This window comes from Rhinoraja longicauda, chromosome 18, assembly GCF_053455715.1.
Source record: "Rhinoraja longicauda isolate Sanriku21f chromosome 18, sRhiLon1.1, whole genome shotgun sequence".
Classification (NCBI taxonomy): Eukaryota; Metazoa; Chordata; class Chondrichthyes; order Rajiformes; family Arhynchobatidae; genus Rhinoraja; species Rhinoraja longicauda.
Genome location: NC_135970.1, coordinates 29,615,972 through 29,641,232, shown reverse-complemented (window position 1 = coordinate 29,641,232; position 25,261 = coordinate 29,615,972). Strand labels below are relative to the sequence as shown.

General features: G+C 46.5%; 1 protein-coding gene across 1 annotated transcript in view; it reads left to right on the top strand.

Moving 5' to 3' along the window:
- eps8l2 (EPS8 signaling adaptor L2) overlaps nucleotides 1-25,261 on the top strand; it is a 119,328-nt gene that overhangs the window by 82,697 nt on the left and 11,370 nt on the right. Inside the window, 9 exon segments of the mRNA XM_078414906.1 lie at nucleotides 3,473-3,575; nucleotides 3,577-3,603; nucleotides 6,079-6,205; nucleotides 10,140-10,228; nucleotides 12,067-12,141; nucleotides 13,603-13,751; nucleotides 15,395-15,566; nucleotides 17,856-17,890; nucleotides 24,770-24,878. Of these exon segments, the coding sequence (XP_078271032.1) occupies nucleotides 3,473-3,575; nucleotides 3,577-3,603; nucleotides 6,079-6,205; nucleotides 10,140-10,228; nucleotides 12,067-12,141; nucleotides 13,603-13,751; nucleotides 15,395-15,566; nucleotides 17,856-17,890; nucleotides 24,770-24,878 (886 nt within the window).

The following is a 25,261-nucleotide window of genomic DNA, read 5'->3' as shown; positions in this document are numbered from 1 at the left end:
CCCAGCTGGAAAAAAAAATCAGAGGTCATGGCTTTAAGGTGAGAGAGGCAAAGTTTAAAGGAGATAGATGCGGGAAGTTTGTTCCCGATGTTGGGGAAGTCCAGAACCAGCTTAAGGATAAGGGGGAAGTCTTTTAGGACCGAGATGAGAAAACATTTCTTCACACAGAGAGTGGTGAGTCTGTGGAATTCTCTGCCACAGAAGGTAGTTGACCCCAGTTCATTGGCTATATTAAAGAGACGTACAGGTATGTAGGTTAATTGGCTGGGTAAATGTCAAAATTGTCCCTAGTGGGTGTAGGATAGTGTTAATGTACGGGGATCACTGGGCGGCACGGACTTGGAGGGCCGAAAAGGCCTGTTTCCGGCTGTATATATATGATATGATATATGATAAGAGGGAGTTAGATGTGGCCCTTGTGGCTAAAGGGATCAGGGGGTATGGAGAGAAGGCAGGTACAGGTTACTGAGCTGGATGATCAGCCATGATCATATTGAATGGCGGTGCGTACAGGCTCGAAGGCCGAATGGCCTACTCCTGCACCTATTTTCTATGTTTCTATGTGGGGCGAGTTATTTACTTTGAGGTTGGACAGACTTGGATTGGTCTTCTCCAGCACACCAGAGGTTGTGGGAAGACCTGATAGAAGTATACAAAGTTCTGAGAGGCATAGATAGGGTAGACATTCAAAATCTTTTCCCCAGGATGGAAAAATCAAATACTACAGGGCACAGCTTTAAGGTGGGAGGGGTAACGTTTAAAGCAGGTGTGCAGGCAACAGATTTGTTACACAGAGGATGATGGGTGCCTGGAACATGCTACCGGGGGATGTGGTGGAGGTAGAGAGAACAGTGGTGATTAAGAGACTGTTTGGGTAGGCACATGGATATGCACAGCATAGATTATGTGCAGGCAGATAAGATTTGGTCTTGGCATTACATCCGACACATATATCTCACTTTATTCAATAGACAATAGGCAATAGGTGCAGGAAGAGGCCATTCGGCCCTTCGAGCCAGACCCCGTTCCTGCCTTCTCCCCGTACCCCTGACTCCGCTATCTTTAAGAGCTCTATCCAGCTCTCTTGAATGCATTCCAATACCCAGAAACTTACAAGACAGTCCTCAGGTCACTTCATTTATACTTGGAATTAGAGCAAACAAAAACAGCTACCTACAGTCACTATGTCCATGGACTATCCCAGAGTGGAACATCCTTCCCCACACCGCCAGATGTGCACCAACCTTGTCACTCTTCAAGTCACAGCTCGACAACGTGGACATGGATCATCTCACCAAACTTGCCCACATAAAAATCTAAATAACCCTTTTTGCAACCGTACCCTACGCGAGCGAAACCTGCACGAGGTAGCCCAGCTGTTGGCGGCTGTGCAGGAGAAAACAGAAACTGAAACAGACATTGTGGGCAGAAGAGCCTGTCTCTGCTGTACTCTTCTATGTTTCAAGTTCATAACTTCATAGGAGCAGAATTAGGCCATTCGGCCCATCAGGTATGCTGCGCCCATGTCAATCATGGCTGATCTATCTGTGACCTCTCAACCCCATCTCAACAAACTTTCTCCCCATAACCCTTGACACCTTTATTAATCAAGAACCTGTCCATCTCCTCTTTAAGAAGATTCCAAAAGACTCGTCCTCCATAACCATCTGTGGCAATGAATTCCACAGATTCACCACTCTCTGGTTAAATAATTGGTGGCACCCCTTTGTTAATCTGAGGATGTGCCCTCTGGTCCTAGACTCTCCGAGAAGGCAGCGAGGAACGGGGGTACTCTGAGCAGTGATCAGCCATGATCGCATTGAAATGGCGGTGCTGGCTCGAAGGGCTGAAATGGCCTACTCCTGCACCTATTGTCTATTGTCTATTGTCTATAGTGGAAACATCCTCTCCACATCCAAGTCCAAGTCAAGTCAAGTAAATTTTATTTGTATAGCACATTTAAAAACAACCCACGTTGACCAAAGTGCTGTACATCTGATTAGGTTCCAATGGAAAAAAAAAAGAAACATATAGTAGCATGCAAACAGTTCACAGCGCCTCCTCAATGAGCCTCAAACGCTAGGGAGTAGAAATAGGTTTTGAGTCTGGACTTAAAGGAGTCGATGGAGGGGGCAGTTCTGATGGAGAGAGGGATGCTGTTCCACAGTCTAGGAGCTGCAAGACCGCAAAAGCGCGGTCACCCCTGAGCTTAAGCCTAGACCGCGGGGATAGTGAGTAGGTATTCCACTCTATCCAGACCTTTCAATATACGGCACGTTTCTACAAGATCCCCCTCATCTTGTGAACTCCAGCGAGTACAGGCCCAGTGCTGACAACGCTCATCATATGTTAGCCCTCCCATCCCCAGGGTCATTCTTGTTTTATGAAGGAGAACAGTGAAAGGACTAAAGCCATGGACAATGGCCTGCCTGTGTTCACCTTAGCTTCAGTTAACTGGGTGTGCTTCATACAAACATTATCTTTTCCTTTTGCTTCCGTCCCAACAGTTGTAAGTAATGTCAGTGTTTAAAAAATACAATATGAAAACAGGCCCTTGTGAGTCAATGCTGATCATAAGTCATGCATTTTAAACGAGTTCTTCCACTCCCTTACATATTAGGAGCAATATTACAAAGGGCCAATTAAACTAGAGACCTGAAACTCTTTAGGATTGAGTATTGATTGGAACATTCAGAATGGAAACAGGCCCTTCGACCCAATCAAGTCCATGACCATCATTCGCCTGTCCCACATCAGTTCTATGTTATTCCACTTTCAGGATATTAGGGGCAATTTACAGAGGCCTACAAACCCGCAGGTTTTTTTGAGTTTGGGAGGAAACCGCAGCACCCGGATAAAAGCCGCTGTCACAGGGCGAACATGCAAACTCCACGTGGACAGCAACCATGGTTAGGATCGAACCCGGGACCCCTGCCGCTCTGAGGCAGCGGCTCTACAGGCTGCACCACCGCACCACCCATTCGGCTTTACACTGCAGTGGGAGTTGCAACCCAGCAATCCATAAACTCTCTCACTCTCCATCCCTCCCTCTCTGCCTCCCTCTCTTCCTCCCCCTCTCCTCCCCCCTCTCCCCTCTCTCTCCCCCTCCCCTCTCTCCCCTCTCCCCCTCCCTCTCTCCCCCCCTCCCTCTCCTCTCCCCCTCCCTCTCTCTCCCCCTCCCTCCCTCTCCTCCCTCCTCTCTCTCTCTCTCTCTCCTCTCCTCTCATCTCTCTCTCTCTCTCTCTCTCTCTCTCTCTCTCTCTCTCTCTCTCTCTCTCTCTCTCTCTCTCTCTCTCTCTCTCTCTCTCTCTCTCTCCCTCCCCCTCCCCCTCCCCTCCCCTCCCTCCCTCCCCCTCTCTCTCCCCCTCTCTCTCTCCCCCCCTCTCTCTCTCACACACATTCCAGGGTCGATATGGAGTGCTGTCACAATTTGGGGATAAAAGTGAGCCAGCATTTGTTTTCTTTTGATGAGGAAAACTCTGGGGTACCAGAGACTAACCCCTGGATGTCTTTCCACAGTGGAACACAACAGGAGAACCACAAACCTCCAGGAGATTGAGGAACCACCAGAAGTCGTTGGCTCAAAGGATTGAGAAAGATGTGGTGAGTGGCTCTGAATTCCTTCTCAAATATCTACCCGCAACCGAGAAAACAGGATACTTATGTCCATTCCAGTGAGCACCCGTTTCACCAATGTCTCCTGCGCCTCAACTCCCCTCTCCTGTATCCACCTATCACTTGTAGAAACAGTGAACTACAGATGCAGGTTTATACCAAAGATAGACACAAAGTGCTGGAGTAACTCAGTGGGAGAGGCAGCGTCTCTGGAGAAAGAGGGTGAGTGACGTTCCAGGTGAAGAAGGGTCCAAACCCGAATTGTTGTCACCCATCCTTTTTCTCCAGAGATGCTGCCTGACCCACTAAGTTACTCTAGCACTTCATGACTATCCACCTATCACTTGCCAGACTTTGTCTCGCTCCCACCTCTCTTTTCCAGCTTTCTTCACCCCACCCACCCCCCATTCCTTCAGTGTGACCTGAAACTACACATATCCATTCACTCCAGAGATGCTGCCTGGCATGCTAAGTTACTCCAGCACTTTGTGTCTATTCTTTTTGTAAACCAGCATCTGCAGTTCCTTGTGCTTCCATTTAAAAAGCTTTGTTGATTTAAAACTCAGCCTTGTAACTGCGTTTTGCTTTCAATGCCACATCTTATCTCCATTTCCCCAGAGTAAGAATTATGTTCCATAAAGTTAAATATTCACCGATCTGTAATTAAGACTGTAATCTTTGCCTAATATTCCTCCCGTCCAAATGTACGGACTTAAAACAAGGAAACAAATGAAAGAAAAATAACACCACGTCATTCAGTCTGGAAACATTGGCGTCTGCAAAGCTTTGAAACCCACACCTTTTTACAAAAGACATCTGAAGTCATGAGCACATGAAATATTCATAGCCATCAGATCAGTCGAAAAACAAAAACATATCTCAAAGCCAATGTACGTGCGCTGAAACGAGCACAGCTGACAACAAAGGGATGACTACAAAGAGAGTCAGCACACAGCATAGAGTGATTAACATGAACGCAAGCACCGAACATGGAACAGTACAACACAGGAACAGGCCCTTCGGCCCACAGTGTCTGTGCCGAACATGATGCCAAGTATAACAGATCACCTCTGCCTGCACATGATCATTCCCTGTACATCCACGTGCCTATCTAAAAGCCTCTTAAACCCCACTATCGTATCTGCCTCCACCACCACACCCGGCAGCATGTTCCAGATACTCACCATCCTCTGGGTAAAAAAAAGTTCCCACGCACATCTCCTTTAGTTGTACAGGGCCTTGGTGAGACCGCACCTGGAGTATTGTGTGCAGTTTTGGTCTCCTAATCTGAGGAAAGACGTTCTTGCCTTAGAGGGAGTACAGAGAAGGTTCACCAGATTGATCCCTGGGATGGCTGGACTTTCATATGAAGAAAGACTGGATAGACTGGGCTTGTACTCGCTGGAATTTAGAAGACTGAGGGGGGATCTTATAGAAACATATAAAATTCTTAAGGGGTTGGAGAGGCTAGATGCGGGAAGATTGTTCCCGATGTTGGGGGAGTCCAGAACCAGGGGTCACAGCTTAAGGATAAGGGGGAAGTCTTTTAGGACCGAGATGAGAAAACATTTCTTCACACAGAGAGTGGTGAGTCTGTGGAATTCTCTGCCACAGAAGGTAGTTGAGGCCAGTTCATTGGCTATATTTAAGAGGGAGTTAGATGTGGCCCTTGTGGCTAAAGGGATCAGGGGGTATGGAGAGAAGGCAGGTACAGGTTACTGTGCTGGATGATCAGCCATGATCATATTGAATGGCGGTGCAGGCTCGAAGGGCTGAATGGCCTACTCGTGCACCTATTTTCTATGTTTTTATGTTTAAACTTTGTCCCTCTCCCCTCAAATTTATGCCCTCTGTTATTTGATTTTTTTATTTATTTCTTGGGAAAAATGTTCTGACTGGTAAACCCATGTATGTCTTTAGTTTAGTTGACAGACAGAGCAAGGAAACAGGCCCTTCGGCCCATTGACCTGCGATCCCCATATATTACCACTATCCTACACACTAGAGACAAATTACAATCTTTACCGCAGCCAATTATCCTACAAACCTGAATGTCTTTGGAGTGTGGGAGTAAACCGGAGCACCCGGAGAAAACCCACGAGGTCACAGGAAGAATATACAAACTGTGTACAGACAGCAACCATAGTCAGGATCAACCGGGTCTCTGGCGCTGTGAGGCAGCAATTCTATCACTTGCCACTGTGCCTCATGCAAAATGCCTCTCATAATTTTAAATACTTCTCTCAGGGTATAGCCCAAACATGGGTAAGTGGGACTAGCTTAGATGGGGGCATCTTGGTGAGCACGGACGAGTTGGGCCGAAGGGCTTGTCTCCGTGTGCATATATGGCTCGGACATCCTGGGGAAACGAACTGGTTTCCCTGGAGATGCTTCTCGTTCATCTCGACGTTATGAATCGTGCCGCAGCCTCAAACCAGCCTCACGATGTTTCTTCTTCCACAGCAAATCCTAAACTGCACCCTGGACGACATTGAGTTTTTTGTGGCCAAGCTCCAGAAGGCTGCTGAGGCCTACAATCAACTCAATCAGAGGAAGAAATCCAAGAAGAACAAGAAAAAGGCACCGGCTGGTAGGAAACACCCTTCACCTTTATTTCCCCCTTTCCCAATTTAGACTTTAGAGCTTTTAGAGATACAGTGCAGAAACAGGCTCTTTCATGAGCGGCTTTTGATGGAATAAGGAGTAGGGATAGTGGTGGTGGGAATAGTAGTTAATCATTTGGAACTACCTGTTCGATATTGGAGAATATACTTGCCCCAATGCCGCCTTCAATTCATTTGAGGTTTTATAGATACAGCATGCAAACAGGCCCTTCGGCCCACTGGGTGTGTGCTAACCAATGATCACGCCATACACCAGCACTACCCTGCACACTAGGGACCAATTACAATCTTTACTGAAGCCAATTAACCTACAAGTTGCACGCCTTTGGGATGTGAGAGGAAACTGGAGCACCCGGAGAAAACCCACGCGGTCACGGGGAGAATCTACAAACTCCATACAGCCAGCACCCCAAGTCAGGATCGAACCCGGGCCTCTGGCATTACGAAGCAGCAACTGTAGAAGAACTGTACTGTTACGCCGCTGTGCTGCCCTCTCTTTACTCTTTTTCTCTTTTCTCCTTCATTTTCCCTTCTTGCCGTGAACTCCAGGTTCGAGCGGCCTCTTCCCAACTACCATCGGCCTCTTGAACACTGCACAACACTGAGTTGAACTATGAACAATGGGCTGTCTTTGGTGGCACTAAGATCTCAGGGCTTTTTCTTGGCACTTGTACTGGGGTCATTAATTTGTTGAACCTTTGGTTTATTATATATTATCTATGTGTCATGGAGTCATAGAGGGATACAGCATGTAAACAGGCCCTTTGGCCCAACTTATTTTATTATGGGGAATTTATTACGGGGAACAAGGAAATGGCAGACGAGTTGAACCAGTACTTTGGATCTGTCTTCACTAAGGAAGATACAAGCAATCTCCCAGATGTTCTAGTGGACAGAGATCATAGCGTGACAGAGGAACTGAAGGAAATCCACATTAGGCAGGAAATGGTGTTGGGTAGACTGATGGGACTGAAGGCTGATAAATCCCCAGGGCCTGATGGTCTGCATCCCAGAGTACTTAAGGAGGTGGCGCTAGAAATTGTGGACGCATTGGTGATCATTTTCCAATGTTCTATAGATTCAGGATCAGTTCCTGTGGATTGGAGGGTAGCTAATGTTGTCCCACTTTTTAAGAAAGGAGGGAGAGAGAAAACGGGAAATTATAGACCAGTTAGTCTGACATCAATGGTGGGGAAGATGCTGGAGTCAATTACAAAAGACGAAATTGCGGAGCATTTGGATAGTAGTAACAGGATTGTTCCGAGTCAGCATGGATTTACGAAGGGGAAATCATGCTTGACTAATCTTCTGGAATTCTTTGAGGATGTAACTAGGAAAATTGACAGGGGAGAGCCGGTGGATGTGGTGTACCTTGACTTTCAGAAAGCCTTTGACAAGGTTCCACAAAGGAGATTGGTGGGCAAAATTAGAGCACATGGTATTGGAGGTAGGGTACTGACATGGATAGAAAATTGGTTGACAGACAGAAAGCAAAGAGTGGGGATAAATGGGTCCCTTTCAGAATGGCAGGCAGTAACTAGTGGGGTACCGCAAGGCTCGGTGCTGGGACCGCAGCTATTTACAATATACAATAATTACTTGGATGAAGGGATTAAAAGTACCATTAGCAAATTTGCAGATGATACAAAGCTGGGTGGTAGTGTGAACTGTGAGGAAGATGCTATGAGGTTGCAGGGTGACTTGGACAGGTTGTGTGAGTGGGCGGATGCATGGCAGATGCAGTTTAATGTGGATAAGTGTGAGGTTATCCACTTTGGTGGTAAGAATAGGAAGGCAGAGTATTATCTGAATGGTGTCAAGTTAGGAACAGGGGATGTACAACGAGATCTGGGTGTCCTAGTGCATCAGTCACTGAAAGGAAGCATGCAGGTACAGCAGGCAGTGAAGAAAGCCAATGGAATGTTGGCCTTCATAACAAGAGGAGTTGAGTATAGGAGCAAAGAGGTCCTTCTGCAGTTGTACAGGGCCCTAGTGAGACCGCACCTGGAGTACTGTGTGCAGTTTTGGTCTCCAAATTTGAGGAAGGATATTCTTGCTATTGAGGGCGTGCAGCTTAGGTTTACTAGGTTAATTCCCGGAATGGCGGGACTATCACATGTTGAAAGACTGGAGCGACTAGGCTTGTATACTGGAATTTAGAAGGATGAGAGGAGATCTTATCGAAACGTATAAGATAATTAAGGGGTTGGACACGTTAGAGGCAGGAAACATGTTCCCAATGTTGGGGGAGTCCAGAACAAGGGGCCACAGTTTAAGAATAAGGGGTAGGCCATTTAGAACTGAGATGAGGAAAAACTTTTTCAGTCAGAGAGTTGTGAATCTGTGGAATTCTCTGCCTCAGAAGGCAGTGGAGGCTAATTCTCTGAATGCATTCAAGAGAGAGCTGGATAGAGCTCTTAAGGATAGCGGAGTCAGGGGGTATGGGGAGAAGGCAGGAATGGGGTACTGATTGAGAATGTTCAGCCATGATCACATTGAATGGCGGTGCTGGCTCGAAGGGCCGAATGGCCTCCTCCTGCACCTATTGTCTATTGTCTATTATCCATGCTGACCAAGATGCCACATCAAATGATTTGTTTGCATTTGGTCCATATCCCTCTAAATCTTTCCTGTCCACTGTGTTTACAGACCTGTTATGCTGCTGCAAGTAAGAAAACCAAGACTCTTGGTTTTTTCCTCTACAATCACCTTTGCTTTATCTGTTTTTTCTCTTTATTTGCCCATCTCATCTCTGGGGATTGACAACTCCTCTTCTTTCTACACTACTGCTTTGCACCTCATCTGCTTTAATTTTGTTTAGAGATACAGTGTGGAAACATGCCCTTTGGCACACTGAGTCCGTGCTGACCAGCGATCACCAGTATACTAGATCGATCCTATCCTACACACCAGGGACGATTTTATAGAAGCCAATCTGCATGTCTTTGGGAAATGGGAGGAAACTGGAGCACCCGGATGAAACCCAAGTAGTCACAGGGAGAACGTACAAACTCCATACAGACAGCACCCATTGTTAAGATTGTCAAGCAGTGGGAAAAAAACTAGAAAAGAGAGGTGGGGCAGGACAAAGCCTGGCAAATGATCGGTGAATAAAGGTGAGAGGGGGGGTGGACATGATTGGAAGATGGGTGGGCAAAGGCAAGAGGTGGAAAGGAGACAGAAGGGTGTTGGATAAGGCGGGAAGAGGAGAGAGATGAGAAGTCAAAGGTTTCAAAGGTCTTTTATTGTCACATGTACCAATTAAGGTACAGTGATATGCGAATTACCATACAGCCATACCAACAAAAAGCAACAAGCCACACAACTACATAAAAGTTAACATAAACATCCACCACAGCGGATTCCCCTCATTCCTCACTGTGATAGAAGGCAATGAGCGGCACGGTGGCGCAGCGGCAGAGTTGCTGCTTTACAGCGAATGCAGCGCCGGAGACTCAGTTTCGATCCTGACTACGGGTGCTGCACTGTAAGGAGTTTGTACGTTCTCCCCGTGACCTGCGTGGGTTTTCTCCGAGATCTTCGGTTTCCTCCCACACTCCAAAGACGTACAGGTATGTAGGTTAATTGGCTGGGTAAATGTAAAAAAAAAAATTAAAAATTAAAAAAATTGTCCCTAGTGGGATAGTGTTAATGTACGGGGATCGCTGGGCGGCACGGACTTGGAGGGCCGAAAAGGCCTGTTTCCGGCTGTATATATATATGATATGATGATATAATAAAGTCCAATCTTCTTTATTCTCCCGCGGTTTGGAGTGATTGAAGCTCCCACAGTCGGCGGGGCATGGGGCTGTAACTAAAAATTGGAGCATTCAATGTTCATACTGCAGTTAATGGACTTTGTTATGAAATGTTCTCTCTCTGTCTTCATCCTTTGCACAGAGGGCATGCTCACACTGAGGGCAAAGCCTCCATTACCCGGAGAATTCACCGACTGTTTCCAAAAGATCAAGCTGACCTTGAATTTGCTGGTAAGAACCCACCTGGAAGATTTGAGGCAGTTTTGAGGAAGATTCAACGTTTAGCACATGAGATAATGTGTAATTTACCCTTGGAACACTTGAAATCATAAACACTTTGTGATCCCCTGTATATTCACCCTTCCAACCATGCCAGACTTTGTCATTGTAATTGAGTTGCACAGACTGGAAACAGGCCCTCCAGCCCACCGAATCCATGCTGGCAAAGTTGGCATATTGGGCTGGTCCCATTTGCCTGCATTTGGCCCATAGTCTTCTAACCCTTCCTGTCCTTATTTCTGTCTAAATGTTCTTTAAAGTCAGGACTCTATCTGCTTCTACAGCTTCATCTGGTATCTCCTTCCAGATATGGAATGCCCACTGAATGAAAAATGTTGCCCTTGTGGTCCTTCTTATATGTCTGATAAATGCATAAGTTCCAGGAGCAGAATTAGACCATTCGGCTCATCAAGTCTGCTCCGCCATTCAATCTTGGCTTCTCCATCTTTCCCTCTCAACCCCATTCTCCTGCCTTCTCCCCCTAACCCCTGACACCCGTACTAATCAGGAATCTGACAATCTGCGCCTTAAAAATATCCTTGTCTTAGCCTCCACAGCCGTCGGTGGCAATGAATTCCACAGATTCACTACCCTCTGACTAAAGAAATTCCTCCTCATCTCCTCTCTGAATGTACGTTCTTTTATTCTGAGGCTCTGGCTTCTGGTCCAAGACTCTCCTACTGTTGGAACCATCCTCTCCACATCCACTCTATCCAGGCCTTCCATGATTCGATAGGAAGTATATAAAATGACGAAAGGCATGGATAGGGTAGACGGTCGGTCCCCCAGGGTGGAAATGTTAAAGACTAGAGCGCATAGGTTTATGGTGAGGGACAACATGTCGGGGAGATGTGAGGGGCAATTAGTTCACTTTTGTTTAGTTTAGTTATGTTTTAGTTTAGTTGAGTTTAGTTCAATTTAGTTTATCGTCATGTTTACTGAGGTACAGTTGGAAAAACTTTTTCTTTGCATGCTATCCAATCAGCGGAAAGACTGTACAAGATTCCAATCAAGTTGCCCACAGATACAGGATACAGGGAATAACATTTAATGCACGATCATACAGTCGAGGGGTGGTGGAGGCAGTTATGATAATGGCGTTTAAGCAGCTTTTTGATAGGCACTTTGATATACAGGGAATGGGGGGATATGGATCATGTTCAGGCAGAGGAGATTAGTTTAACTTGGCATCATGGACATTGTGGGCCGAAGGGCCTGCTCCACTGCTGTATTAGACAATAGACAATAGACAATAGGTGCAGGAGTAGGCCATTCGGCCCTTCGAGCCAGCACCGCCATTCAATGTGATCATGGCTGATCATTCTCAATCAGTACCCCGTTCCTGCTTTCTCCCCATACCCCCTGACTCCGCTATCCTTAAGAGCTCTATCCAGCTCTCTCTTGAATGTATTCAGAGAAAATGATCTCCACTGCCTTCTGAGGCAGAGAATTCCACAGATTCACAACTCTCTGACTGAAAAAGTTTTTCCTCATCTCTGTTCTAAATGGCCTACCCCTTATTCTTAAACTGTGGCCTTTGGTTCTGGACTCCCCCAACATTGGGAACATGTTTCCTGCCTCTAATGTGTCCAACCCCTTAATAATCTATATTGTTCTATGTAAGAAGGAACTGTAGATTCTGGTTTAAATCGAAGATAGATTTAACTGTACCACGGAACACGCGACAATAAAATAAACTCAACCAAACTGAATTAAACTGTAACATCGAGCTTTTGTGGTTTATTCGCATTTTCAGATGCTGACAGCTTCTGTTCATGTTCTTGTTACAGGCAAAGCTGAAGAGGCACATCCAAAATCCCAATGCCGTGGAGTTGCTTCATTTCCTGTTTGGACCGCTTGAAGTGGTAATGTCTTCATTGCAAATATTGAGCGACCTTCAATGTAATGGGGAGCAGGGATTGCGGTGGTGGTGGTGGGAATGAGGGGGATGGTAATCATTTGGAACTCTCTGAGAAATCTTGGCAAATATACTTGCCCCAAAGCCTTCTTCAGTTTAAATTCTTGATGTAAAATGTCCGACGAGGTTAGTTTGCATGTATCTCTACTTCTTTATTGCCATTCTTCCAGACCAACTGGGTTTCAGATCAGTTGAAACACAAGTCTCCAGCACAGGTCTCCAACAGAAATAATCTGCTTTCAAATTTCCTCTCACTTTCAAACGGAAGTAAGCATGTTGGATTTCTGGGCTGGTCCCATTTTCCTGCCTTTGGCCCATAGCCTTTTAAACCCTTCTCATCCATTAAACTCTTCAAATGTCTTTTAAAAATCATAACTATCGATGCTCAACTCTAGATTTGTAAAGAAGTTGGGATTGGCTAGAGAGGCAGGGTTGGTTGATTGATTAGCAGATACAGCATGGAAACAGGCCCTTTGGCCCACTGAGTCCATGCCGACCATCAATCACCCGTTCAAACTAGTTCTATGTTATCCCACATTCACATTCACTGCCTACATGCTAGGGGCAATTTGCAGATGGCCAAGTAACCTACAAACCCGCACGTCTTTGGGTCGTGGGAGGAAACCTGGAGGAAACCCACAAGGTCACAAGGAATACGTGCAAACTCCACACGCTGACAGCACCCGAGGTCAGGATCAAACCCGGGTCTCTGGAGCTGTGAAGCATCGGCTGTACTGAACCAACAAGATCTCCTGTGCACATCTGCCCCTTACACTCTGACTCAGAAATCAATCATAAGACCAGACAAGAAATAGTAGAATTAGGCCATTCGACCCATCAAGACTATTCTGCCATTCAATTATGGCCGATCTATTTCCTCCTCTCAACTCCATTCTCCTGCCTTCTCCCTTTGACACCCTTACTAATCCAGAACCTGTCCATCTCCATTTTAAAAGTACCCAATGACTTGGCCTCCACAGTTGTCTGTGGCAATGAATTCCACAGATACACCACCCTCTGACTGAAGAATTTCCCCCCTCATCTCCATTCTAAAGGTATGTCCCTTTATTCTGAGGCTGTGCTATCTGGTTCTAGACTCTCCCACCAGTGGAAACATCCTCTCCACACCCACCTTATCTAGGTCTTTGATTATTCGGGAAAGGTTTCAATGAGATCCACCCTCTGTACTACAGCAAGTACAGGCCCAGAGATGTCACAATCTCCTCACACGTTAACCCAATCATCCCCGGGATCATTCTCGTCCAACTCCTCTGGACCCTCTCCAACCCTGGCACGTCACCTCCTGAACTATGGGGCCCAAAACCGCTCCCAATGTGTACAATGCCGCACAAGGGATCTCATCCGTTTCACACGTGGACCTTGTGTTGTGATTTGTTTGGGGGAGCAGGTGATTAACAGCACCGGAGGACCGGACGTAGCGAGCAGCATCGTCTGCCCTCTGCTTTCCAAGGACGCGACAGATTTTCTACGCGGCCACCTAACTCCGAAAGAAATTTCGCTGTGGGAGGCATTGGGAGAGGCGTGGACCCGGTCGAGGTGAGCAAAGTAGATGCCATTGTTTTTGCCCAGAGCTCGCGACAAGGGAGAGACCCTTCTCGATATGTCATGTCGATAACGGTTGTAGGTATCAGTCTGAAGAAAGTGTCCCGACCCGAAACGTCATCTCTCCCAGGCTCTCCGCTGATTAATATTTTGCGTCATCACACAACTGTTTGCCAGTTGCGAGGACATTTTAGTGCCACGTCGTTGGCCTCTGCAAGATCCTTTGCAGTGCATGTGTCATGCAGATGCTACCGCACATGCTACCACCTGACCCGCTGAGTTACTCCAGCACCTTGTGTCTTTTCTACTGAACTGGCATCTGCAGTTCCTCGTATCTCATCTAACGTGTGGAGTTTATTGTCTGGAGGGTCCCCTGTGGCAATAAATAGCCAGAATCTTTTTTCCCAGCGTGGAAATATCAAGTACTGGAGGCCATAGCTTTAAGGTGAGAGAGGCAAAGTTCCAAGGAGATGTGCAGGCGAAAGGTTTTTGTCACAGAGGGTGGGGAGATGCCTGGAACGTGCTTCTGGGGGTGGGGGTGGAGGGAGATATGACAGTGGCATAAGGAATAAATCCTAAATAAATAACAAGTATATTCAAGCTTACTTTTCCCTGTCCGTTTGCAGAATAACACAGCGAGCATTCAGCTTTGTATCTTTCAAACTAACCGTTTTATCTCCCCTTCCCGTTCCCACACTGGCCTTTCTGTCCTGGGCCTCCTCCATTGGCAGAGTGAGGCCACCCACAAACTGGAGGAACAGCACCTCATATTCCACTTGGGTAGCTGACAACCCGACAGTATGAACATTGAATCCTCCAATTCTGGCTAACATTACCGTTCTTCTCCATCCCCACCCCCCCACCCTCTTCCTTTCTGTGCCTCCCACCCTGGTGTGCACCCATTTCTCCCGATCTTCCACCCTCCTTCCCTCCCCATCACCTTCCAGCTTTATCCCGGCTTTACTTCTCACTCCTCTCCTTATCTGACACCATTTCGTCCCCTTTTCATCTCTAGCCTTTTTCCACCCATCTGCATATCAAACCTTCCTCACCTTTATCAACCTATCACTAATTCTCCAATTGTTAGTAACTAACAACCCCCCCCATCCCCACACACTCCACTCCCCCCCCCCCCCCACACCCAGCACTTTCTGCCCTTTTCCACCTATCACTCATAAGGCTTTGTCCTGCCCACCGCAACACTTCTCCAGCTTTCTCCCCCCCCCCTACTAAACTCAGTCCAAAGAAGAAGAAGGGTCCCGACCCAAAATGTCGCCTGTTCATTCCCTCCAGAGTCAAGTCACGTGTGAAGAGTATTTTATTGTCATATGTCCCAAAATAGAACAATTAAATTCTTCCTTGCAAAATGTAACTTAGCACTCTGAAAAAATCATAGGAAACATCAAGCCAAAAGTCCAGTATTTATGTAAGTGTGTGTGTATGTACATGTATGTGTTAATGGAGAAAAGGAATGATTGACTTTTCGGGTTGAGACGTCACTTGAAGAAGGGTCTCGACCCCAAACATCACCTATTCCCCTTCTCCAGAGATGCTGCCTGACCCGCTGGGTTGTTCCAGCTTTGTGTGTCTGCCTCCAGCTGTGCTGCCATCACCGATTGTGTTTCTCCTTCGTTCAGGGCTGACTGGCCAAGAGACATCCACGTTCCCCCGTACGTGCCAAAGTTTAGGAATGGCTGGGAGCCGCCTCTGGAGAATTTCCGGGGAGTTCCCTGGGAGCTGGATGCACCTCAGGGGACGGAGATGGATGGTCAGCGTAGACAGGAGGAGATGAGGAGATCTTCTGTGGAGGTGAGGTCGCTCTCCGGGCTACATCTTTGTACAACCTGCAGCCTTTGTAAGTGAGGTGGGGGCCGGGCCACTGTGAACAAACACGGAGAGACCCGACACGGGGGGTGGGGGGGCGCCGAGAACAAGGATGGTCCCGGAGGGGGGGAGCGGGGTGCGCGAGATCAAGGACGGACCCAGAGGGGGGGGGGTGCGCAAGAACAAGGAGGGACCCAGCGGCGGTGGGGGAGAGGGGGGTACACCAAGAACACGAAGGGTCCATCGTGACTCCAGTGAGCGCTTTTGTAACCTTGTCAGCAGCAGATACATGGCGACTCTTTGCATGCTTTGTGATTTGCCTGCAAAAACAAATAACTACTGTACCTCGGTACATGTGTCAATAAAGTATCGCTGAATCATTACCGCCGCCCACAAATCTGTGTTAACTCAATGGGCAATTCCGTCAAGCAAGAGCCAACATCATGAAAGACCTGTCCCACCTGTTCATTTCTTCTTCTCCTCGCTCCCGTCTGGCAGAAGGTAAGATCCTCGGAAGCACACACCACCAGACTCGGGAACAGTTTTCTTCCATCAGTTATCAGACTTCTGAACGGTCCTTCCACAAGCTAGGGTACTGTCCGATTCACCTCTACCCCGTTGCGGACTTTGTCCTTGGAACTGTAAGAAAATAACTGCAGATGCTGGTACAAATCGTAGGTATTCATTCACAAAATGCTGGAGTAACTCAGCAGGTCAGGCAGCATCTCAGGAGAGATGGAATGGGTGACGTTTTGAGTCGAGACCCTTCTTCAGGATCTTCTTCTTCAAGAAGGGTCTCGACCCGAAACGTCACCTATTCCTTCTCTCCTGAGATGCTGCCTGACCTGCTGAGTTACTCCAGCATTTTGTGAATAAATTGTCCATGGAACTAATGCGATACAATGCTGAACGTTATATTCTGCACTCTGTACATTTCCCATTGCTTTGCATATTGTACGAGTTTGAACTGATTGTATTTATGTCTGAAGAAGGGTCTCGACCCGAAACGTCACCCATTCCTTCTCTCCTGAGATGCTGCCTGACCTGCTGAGTTACTCCAGCATTTTGTGAAATAAATACCTTCGCATTTATGTATTAGTTTAGTTTATTGTCGCATATACTGAGGTACAGTGAAAAGCTTTTTTGTTGTGTGCTAACCAGTCAGCAGAAAGACTATACATGATTACAATCGAGCCATCCACAGTGTACAGATATAGGATAAAGGGAATAATGTTAATTGCAAGATAAATCCAGTATCGTCCGATTAAAGATAGCACGGGGGTCTCCAATGAGGTAGATGCTAGCTCGGGACTGCTCTCTAGTTGTTGATATGACGGTTCAGTTGCCTGATAACACCTGTGAAGAAACTGTTCCTGAATCTGGAGGTTTGCGTTTTCACACTTCTGTACCTTTTCCTGATGGGAGAGGAGACAATAGAAAATAGGTGCAGGAGTAGGCCATTTGGGCCTTCGAGTCAGCACCGCCATTCACTGTGATCATGGCTGATCATCCACAATCAGTACCCCGTTCCTGCCTTCTGCCCATATCCCTTGACTCCGCTATCTTTAAGAACTCTATCTAACTCTCTCTGAAAAGAAAGCATTCAGAGAATCAGCCTCCACTGCCTTCTGAGGCAGATAATTCCACAGATTCACAACTCTGGGTGAAAACATTTTTCCTCATCTCAGTCCTAAATGGCCTACCCCTTATTCTTAAACTGTAGCTCCTGGTTCTGGTCTTCCCCAACATCTGGAACATGTTTCCTGCCTCTAGCGTGTCCAATCCCTTAATAATCTTATAGATTTCTATAAGATCCCCTCTCATCCTTCTAAATTCCAGGGTATTCAAACCCAGTTGCTCTATTCTTTCAACATATGATAGTCCAGCCTTCCCGGGAATTAACCTGGTGAACCTATGCTGCACTCCCTCAATAGCAAGAATGTCCTTCCTCAAATTTGGAGACCAAAACTGCACATAATACTCCAGGTGTGATCTCACCAGGGCCCTGTACAACTGCAGAAGGACCTCTTTGCTCCTATACTCAACTCCTCTTGTTATGAAGGGCAACATGCCATTGGCTTTCTTCACTGCCTGCTGTGCCTGCACGCTTACTTTCAGTGACTGAAGAGGGTGAGACTGGTCCTTGATCTGATCTGTTTGTATTGCATGACAAACAAAGTTTATGAAGAGTACCTTGGTAAACGTAACAATAATGTACCGAAACCAAGACCAATATCGAACTCTTTACATGATTCTATTCTTTTTGTCTTGCAGCAATCAATGGCACCCTCCTTCCCTCCTCCAAATGGGTATGAATTCGGTAACACATCTTTCAAGAGAGGCCAGATTGGTGACCAGAATGTGGCAGTGGATGCTTTTAAGCAGAGTGTTTGTCGGCATGTGGATAGGTAACTGGTATTGCTTTGCTGTGGAGAACTGGTACAGTGTGCACTCTCTCTCCCTCTGCTGGGTGTGATCATAAAGGGAGCTTCCCTGCATTAAAGTACCACAGCTGTGCTGTCAATGAAGGCTTTGTGCTCCATTATCCCGTATCACAGCTTTGCAGCCCGACAACTTTTAGTCTTCAGTGGAATTATTTACTTGTTCCAAATGACGAATTTATCAGCTTAATTGCATTTCGATGTCTGCTGTACTCTGCCTATCAACCATCTGTCTATCAAAACAAAACCTCGCCTCTATCCACCTATCACTCAAAAGGAAAGACACACACAATGCTGGAGTAACTCAGCGGGTCAGGCAGCATCCCTGGAGAACATGGATAGGTGACGTTTTGGGTCGGGACCCTTCAATCAGTCTGAAGAAGGGTCCAGACCCGAAACATCACCCATCCATGTTCTGCAGGGATGCTGCCTGACCCGCCGAGTTACTCCAGTACTTTGTGTCTTTCCTTGGTAAATCAGCGTCTGCAGTTACTTGTTTCAGCCAAAGATAACAGAGCGGAGGAAGATAGACCACGCCGTCAAAATCACCTACAGCGAAGTGTAGTACGCAAAGGAGCCATTTTAGTAAGCAAAACCCTCCTTCCACTATGCCTCTCGCAGTGTAATCAGTGTTTTGGGGAACAGTATGTGTGATGATACCATTAAAATGCAGAATATATCTCATCTATCAAGTCACAGATTTTTGCGACTTTTCTTTTTAAATGTTTCTGCAAGTTTCTGCCTACTAAAATGGCGCCGTGACATACTACGGTTTTTAGGGTCAAGTAGTCTATCTTGCTCCTCTAGTATCTTTGGTTTCAGCCTATCACTCGCCAGAATTTGTCCTGTCACAACTCTCTTCCAGCTGTCTCCACGCCCCCCCCCCTCCCCTCCCCAACACACAACCAGTCTGAAGAAGAGTTCCAACCGCAAACATCACCTATCCGTGATCTCCAGGGGTTCTGCCTGACCCGCTGAGTTACTCCAGCACTTTGTGTCTTGAATTGCATCTAGTTTTTGACTGAAAAACTAGCATCTAGTTTCTGAATACGAAGAACTCAGGTGAACATTGATTGCAACCATGATTTCCATCCCAGGGGGGGGGGAGTCAAATACTAGAGGGCATCACTTGAAGGTGAGAGGGGCAAGATTTAAAGGAGATGTGCAAGATTTAAAGGAGATGTGCGAGGCAGGTTTTTTTACACAGAGGGCTGTGGGTGCTTCGAAGGTGCTGCAGATGCAATAGTGGCGTTTAAGAGATCGGACGGGGGGGCAGGACAAGGCCAGGCAAGTGACAGATGGATACAGGTGAGGGGGGGAGGAGGGGTCGATTGCAGGCAGATGAATAGAGAAGCTATCTGAGCTAGAGATGTAAAGGAGACAAAATGGTGTCAGATTATGAGAGAGGAGGAGTGAAATGTAGAGCCAGAGGGAGGGATGTGGACGGAAGAGGAGGGGGGAGAGGAATTGGGGGGCAGGTTGGTGGGAGGATGGGTGTGCACTGGCGTGAGGGAGGGGGCATAGGAAAGAGAGAGGGGATGGGAGGTATTGCTTAAAATTGAGGAATTCAATTTTCCGTACTGTTCAATTGTGTGATACTGTGACCGTTGTGAGTCAGCTTTCTCTGTGCACAGAGAAATCAAAGGGTAAACCGTGGACTTTAAAAACCACCCCATAAGTAATACATGATGAATTTTCAATAACACCCTACATAATGCATTGTACTTACAACTAGAATTTCAAAGTCCATGCAAGAGACAGAGAGCTGCCCCAACTCGGTCCTGCCACCTAGTGGTCAGTGGAAGAGTAGATTGCCCCATGAATAGATAGACACAAAGTGCTGGAGTGGCTCAGCGGGTCAGGTAGCTTCTCTGGAGAAAAAGGATGGGTGACGTTTCAGGTCGGGATCCATCTTCAGACTGAAAGTAAGGGGCGGGGTGGTGAAGAGCAGGAGGCAAGAAAATACCTGGATCAATCCAATGATTAGGACAAACTCAAAATATTAAAATATTATAGACAATAGACAATAGGTGCAGGAGGAGGCCATTCGGCCCTCCGAGACAGCACCGCCATTCAATGTGAACATGGCTTATCATCCACAATCAGTACCCCGTTCCTGCCCTCTCCCCATACCCCCTGACTCCGCTATCCTTAAGACCTAATCATACACCAATTATGTGTTGAGAATTTATGTCAACTGAAAATGGATCATTTTGTTTCACCTAAGATGCTCTTTTATTAAGGAACACAACTAGTTCCATCAGGCAAATGGGCAGACCTCCGAGCTGGAAAGCGTACAGAGAGGATTTACGAGGATGTTGCCAGGACTAGAGGGTCTGAGATGATATAGGGAGAGGTTGAGTAGGCTGGGTCTCTATTCCTTGGAGCGCAGGAGGATGAGGGATGATCTTATCGAGGTGTATAAAATCATGAGAGGAATAGATCGGGAAGATGCACAGTCTCTTGCCCAGAGTAGATGAATTGAGGACCAGAGGACATAGGTTTAAGGTGAAGGGGAAAAGATTTAATAGGAATCTGAGGGGTAACTTTTTCACACAATGAGTGTTGGGTGTATGGAACAAGCTGCCAGAGGAGGCAGCTGAAGCTGGGACTATCCCAATGTTTAATAGTTAGACAGGCACATGGATAGGACAGGTTTGGAGGGGTATGGACCAAATGCAGGCAGGTTGGACTAAAGTAGCTGGGACATGTTGGCCGGTGTGGGCAAGTTGGGCCGAAGGGCCTGTTTCCATGCTGTATCACTCTATGACTCTATGACTATGACTTGAGCAAAAGTAAAACATAAAGTGCTGGAGGTACTCAGCAGGCCAAGCAGCATCTGTGGAGGGAATGGACTGGCAACATTTTAGGTGGGGACCCTACTTCTTAATACGGCGTTTGTGCTTCTCCCATCATTGACTGCTATCTTGAAGCACAGTTGACATCAAAACTCTTATGATTTCGAAATACAAAATCAGTGATGACTGTAAGTCTTTGAGACACAAGAAACTGCAGACCCTTCTTCAGACTGATTGTAGGAAGGGGGAGAAAGCTGGAAAAAAGAGGTGGGAGCGAGAGAAAGCCTGGCAAGTGATAGGTGGACACAAAGTGCTGGAGTAACTCAGCTGGTCAGGCAACATCTCTGGAGAACATGGATAGGTGATGTTTTGGATTGTGATAGGTGGATACAGGTGAGGGGGGGGGGTGATTTACAGGTGGGTGGACAAAGGCCACAGATGAGGAGGAGACAAAAGGGTGTCAGATAAAGAGGGAAGAGGAGGGAAAAAACCTGGCGAATAATCGGTGGATTGGAAATGCTCTCAAGTCTGTGGCTTGAACTATTTCTTTGTCAGTTTATGTTCTCCTACGCCATTGATGTGTGTGCTTTATTAGAATGTACGTGCTTCTAATTCCCAGCATGTCTGGTGGTGGCTGGGTTTAGACAAATTAGCAGCATTTACTAACAGGTGATGTTCCCTTCTCTAAGCAACAGTTTTCCACAGCTCTGCAATACTTGCGTAACGACCGGTTAATGAAAGATTAACCTATTGAATATACTGATTCCGATGTAGTTTTAAGATGATTGTCACTGTGTCGTTTTTTAGTCGTTTAATATATACTTTTGATGCGATAAATGGATTGCCATTGAGTAGCAGTCAGCTACATCCACAAGGCCTGTGCGGAACGAGCTTAGCTCGGTGTGTATGGGATGTGGGAAGGAATGTCGCTCTGGATTGCAGCTCTCTGCTCTGGGATGGGTGTTAAATGTAGGAACCAAGGTGGGATAGGATTAAAATTGAAAGACACAAAATGCTGGAGTAACTCAGCGGGACAGGCAGCATTTCTGGGGAGAAGGAATGGGTGACGTTTCGGGTCGAGACCCTTCTTCAGACTGTAGTCTGAAGAAGTCTGAAGAAGGGTCTCGACCTGAAACTCACCCAACCCTTCTCTCCAGAGATGCTGCCTGTCCCACTGAGTTACTCCAGCATTTTGTATTGTATTGTATTGTATTGTATTCTTTTATTGTCATTCGATACCGAGATACCGAACAAAATTACATTTTCCAGCAGTCACAGAACACACAAAAAAAAGAACACAAGACACACGACCCCAACACAAACATCCATCACAGTGACTCCAAACACCCCCTCACTGTGATGGAAGGCAACAAAACTTCCCCTCTCTACCCCATGCCCACGGACAGACAGCTCGACCCCTACCGAGGCGACCGACCCGCACAGCCCCCGCAAGGGGATGGAAGTCCACGCGGCCGAGCACTGAAACGTCCCGTGGCCGTACCGGGCGATTGAGGGCCCCGTGGCTGAGCCGCACCGGCGATGTTAAGTCCCGCAGCCGAGCCGCCCCGGGCGATGGAAGGCCCCGCGGTCGAGCCGCCCCGGGCGATGTTAAGTCCCGCAGCCGATAATTTTGTGTCTATCTTCGGTTTAAACCAGCATCTGCAGTTCCTTCATACGCATTTCATGTGGTATAAGATTTCCAGCTGCTGTCTTAGAACATAGAAAGGAGAACAGTACTGCAGAGGAACAGGCCGTACAGCCCACAGTGTCTATGCCCAACATGGTGCAAAGTTAAACCACCTCCTCTGCCTGCACTTGATCCATATCCCTCCATTCCCTCCGCATACATGAGCCTATCTAACCACCTTGTAAATGCCACTATCATTTCCGCCTCCACCACCACCCCTGGCAGCACGTTCCAGCCACCCAACACACACTGCGTAAAAAACTTGCCCTACGTATCTCCTTTAAACTTTGTCCCTCTCACCTTAAAGCTCTGCCCTCGAGTCTGACATTTCCATCCTGGGAAGAAGATTTTAATTGTCTACCCTATCTGTGCCTCTCATAATATTATATACTTCTATCAGGACTCCCCTCAGCCTCTGACGCTCCAGAGAAGACAACCCATGTTTGTCCATCTGTCCGACAGCTAATACCTTCTATTCCAGACAGCATTCTGGTGAACTTCCTCTGCACCCACTCCGAAGCTCCCACATCCTTCCTGGAATGCTAGGCAAATGATAAATCTGAAAATACAGTGATGTTAATATGCTAGCTGCATTTGAGTATGTACCTGATACAATTTCATGCTCATTTTAATCAAAACATGGCGGTGTGGAATATTGTATGTAACTAAAAGTGATAGGTAAAGATTCAGATAGTTTACTTAAGTAGTAAAATGCTACTAATTATAATTTTGCATTTTTATTTAACTCTTATTAATATAACTGGTATTGTAATAGAGATGCACATTTATAAGTCACAAGGCGGCACAGTGGCACAGCAGTAGTGTTGCTGCCATAGAGCGCCAGAGACTTGGGTTCGATCCTGACAATGGATGCTGTCTGTACGGAGTCTGTACGTTCTCCCTGTGACCACGTGGGTTTTCCCTGGATGCTTTGGTTTTCTCCCACACTCCAAGGACGTAGAGGTTTGTAGGTTAATGGGCTGCAGTAAAATTGTAAATTGTTGATGGTGTGTAGGATCGTGTTGATCGTGTACGGGGTGATCGCTGGTCGGCGCGGACTCGTTGGGTCGGAGGGCTAAAGTCTAAAGTAAAGTCCAAAGATAATTTTCAATTCACAAGTCAAACAGAAAAAGACCCATGTTAAACCTGATAGAAGTATATAAGCACTTAAAATTATGTGAGACATAGATAGGGTAGACAGTCATAGCCTTTTTTACCTCGATGGATGGCAATGACAAAGATTAGAGGATATGGCTTTAAGGTGAGGGGGCAAAGTTTAAAAGAGATATGTGGAGCAAGTATTTTTCCACAGAGTATGGTGGGTGCCTGGAACACATGCCAGAGGTGGGAGAGGCTGATATGAAGAGGCTTTTACATTGGCATATGGATATGCTGGGAATGGAGGGGTATGGATCAGATGCAAGCAGAGGAGAACGGTTTATCTTGGCATCATGTTCAGCACAGACATTGTGGGCGAAGGGCCTGTTCCTGGGCTGTACTGTTCTACGTAAAAGGTTATTAGATTAAAAGAAGAACATAAAAAACATACATTTAAAAATGCATTGGGGAATGCCTGAGGAACTTATGTTTAAACTTTGCAAAGTTATTCAGTTACACTGAAGTTAGGCATCAGAATGGTAAAATTAAATTTGAATTTAAATAAGGGAAGCGAGGTTTCTTTCCCCAAAGTTATTTGGAACATTTTACAAACCAATTGATCCATGTACCTGTCTAAATGTTTCTTAAACATTGTGATAGTACCTGCCTTAACTACCTCCTCCACCAGCTCGTTCCATACACCCACCACCCTTTGTGTAAAAAAGGTTGCACTTTAGGTTCACATTAAATCTTTCTCCCCCCTCACCTTAAAACTGTGCCTTCTGAATCTCGATTCCCCTCCTCTCGGTAAACGACTCGGTGCATTTACCCGATCTATTCCCCTCAGAATCTTGTACATCTCAATAAGATCACCCCTCATTCTCCTGCACTCCAAGGAATAAAGTCCTAGCCCGCCCAACCTCTCCCTATAGCTCAGGTCCTCGAGTCCTGGCAACATTCTCGTACAGTCTATCGTTGCAATAAAAAACAATATTAGGCAGAATAAGAGATAAAACCAACAACTGATTTCTGTCATTCGAAGGAAAAGAAACATCTCTAATATTGTACCGTGTCATTTCCTTGTTTCTATAATGACTGCATGCCCTCACAATTGACAATCATACGCGATGGTCGGAATTGTTGTTTGTTTTTGTTCTCCGGTAGAAATTATGAGGCGCAAGGACTTCCTTCGAAGAAATATGTTAAAATAGTGTATGACTTTGTGGCAAGGAATGCCAATGAAATTTCTGTCTTAAAGGACGATATACTGGAGGTGAGAATCCATTTTTAATCCGTTACTTTCTGGTGCATGTACCGATGTATTTAATCAAGGTTTAACCAGCATAATCAAGGACCAGTGTCACCCCGGCCACTCCCTCTTCTCCCCTCTCCCATCAGGCAAGAGGTACAGAAGTGTGAAAACGCACACCTCCAGATTCAGGGACAGTTTCTTCCCAGCTGTTATCAGACAACTGAACCATCCTCTCACCAACTAGAGACTGGTCCTGACCTCCCATCAACCTCATTGGACTCCTTTGAATGACCTTTAATAGGACTTTACTGGACTTTATCTTGCAATAAACGTTATACCCTTTATCCCGTATCTGTACGCTGTGGACGGCTTGATAGTAATCCTGTACAGGCAAGAGGTACAGA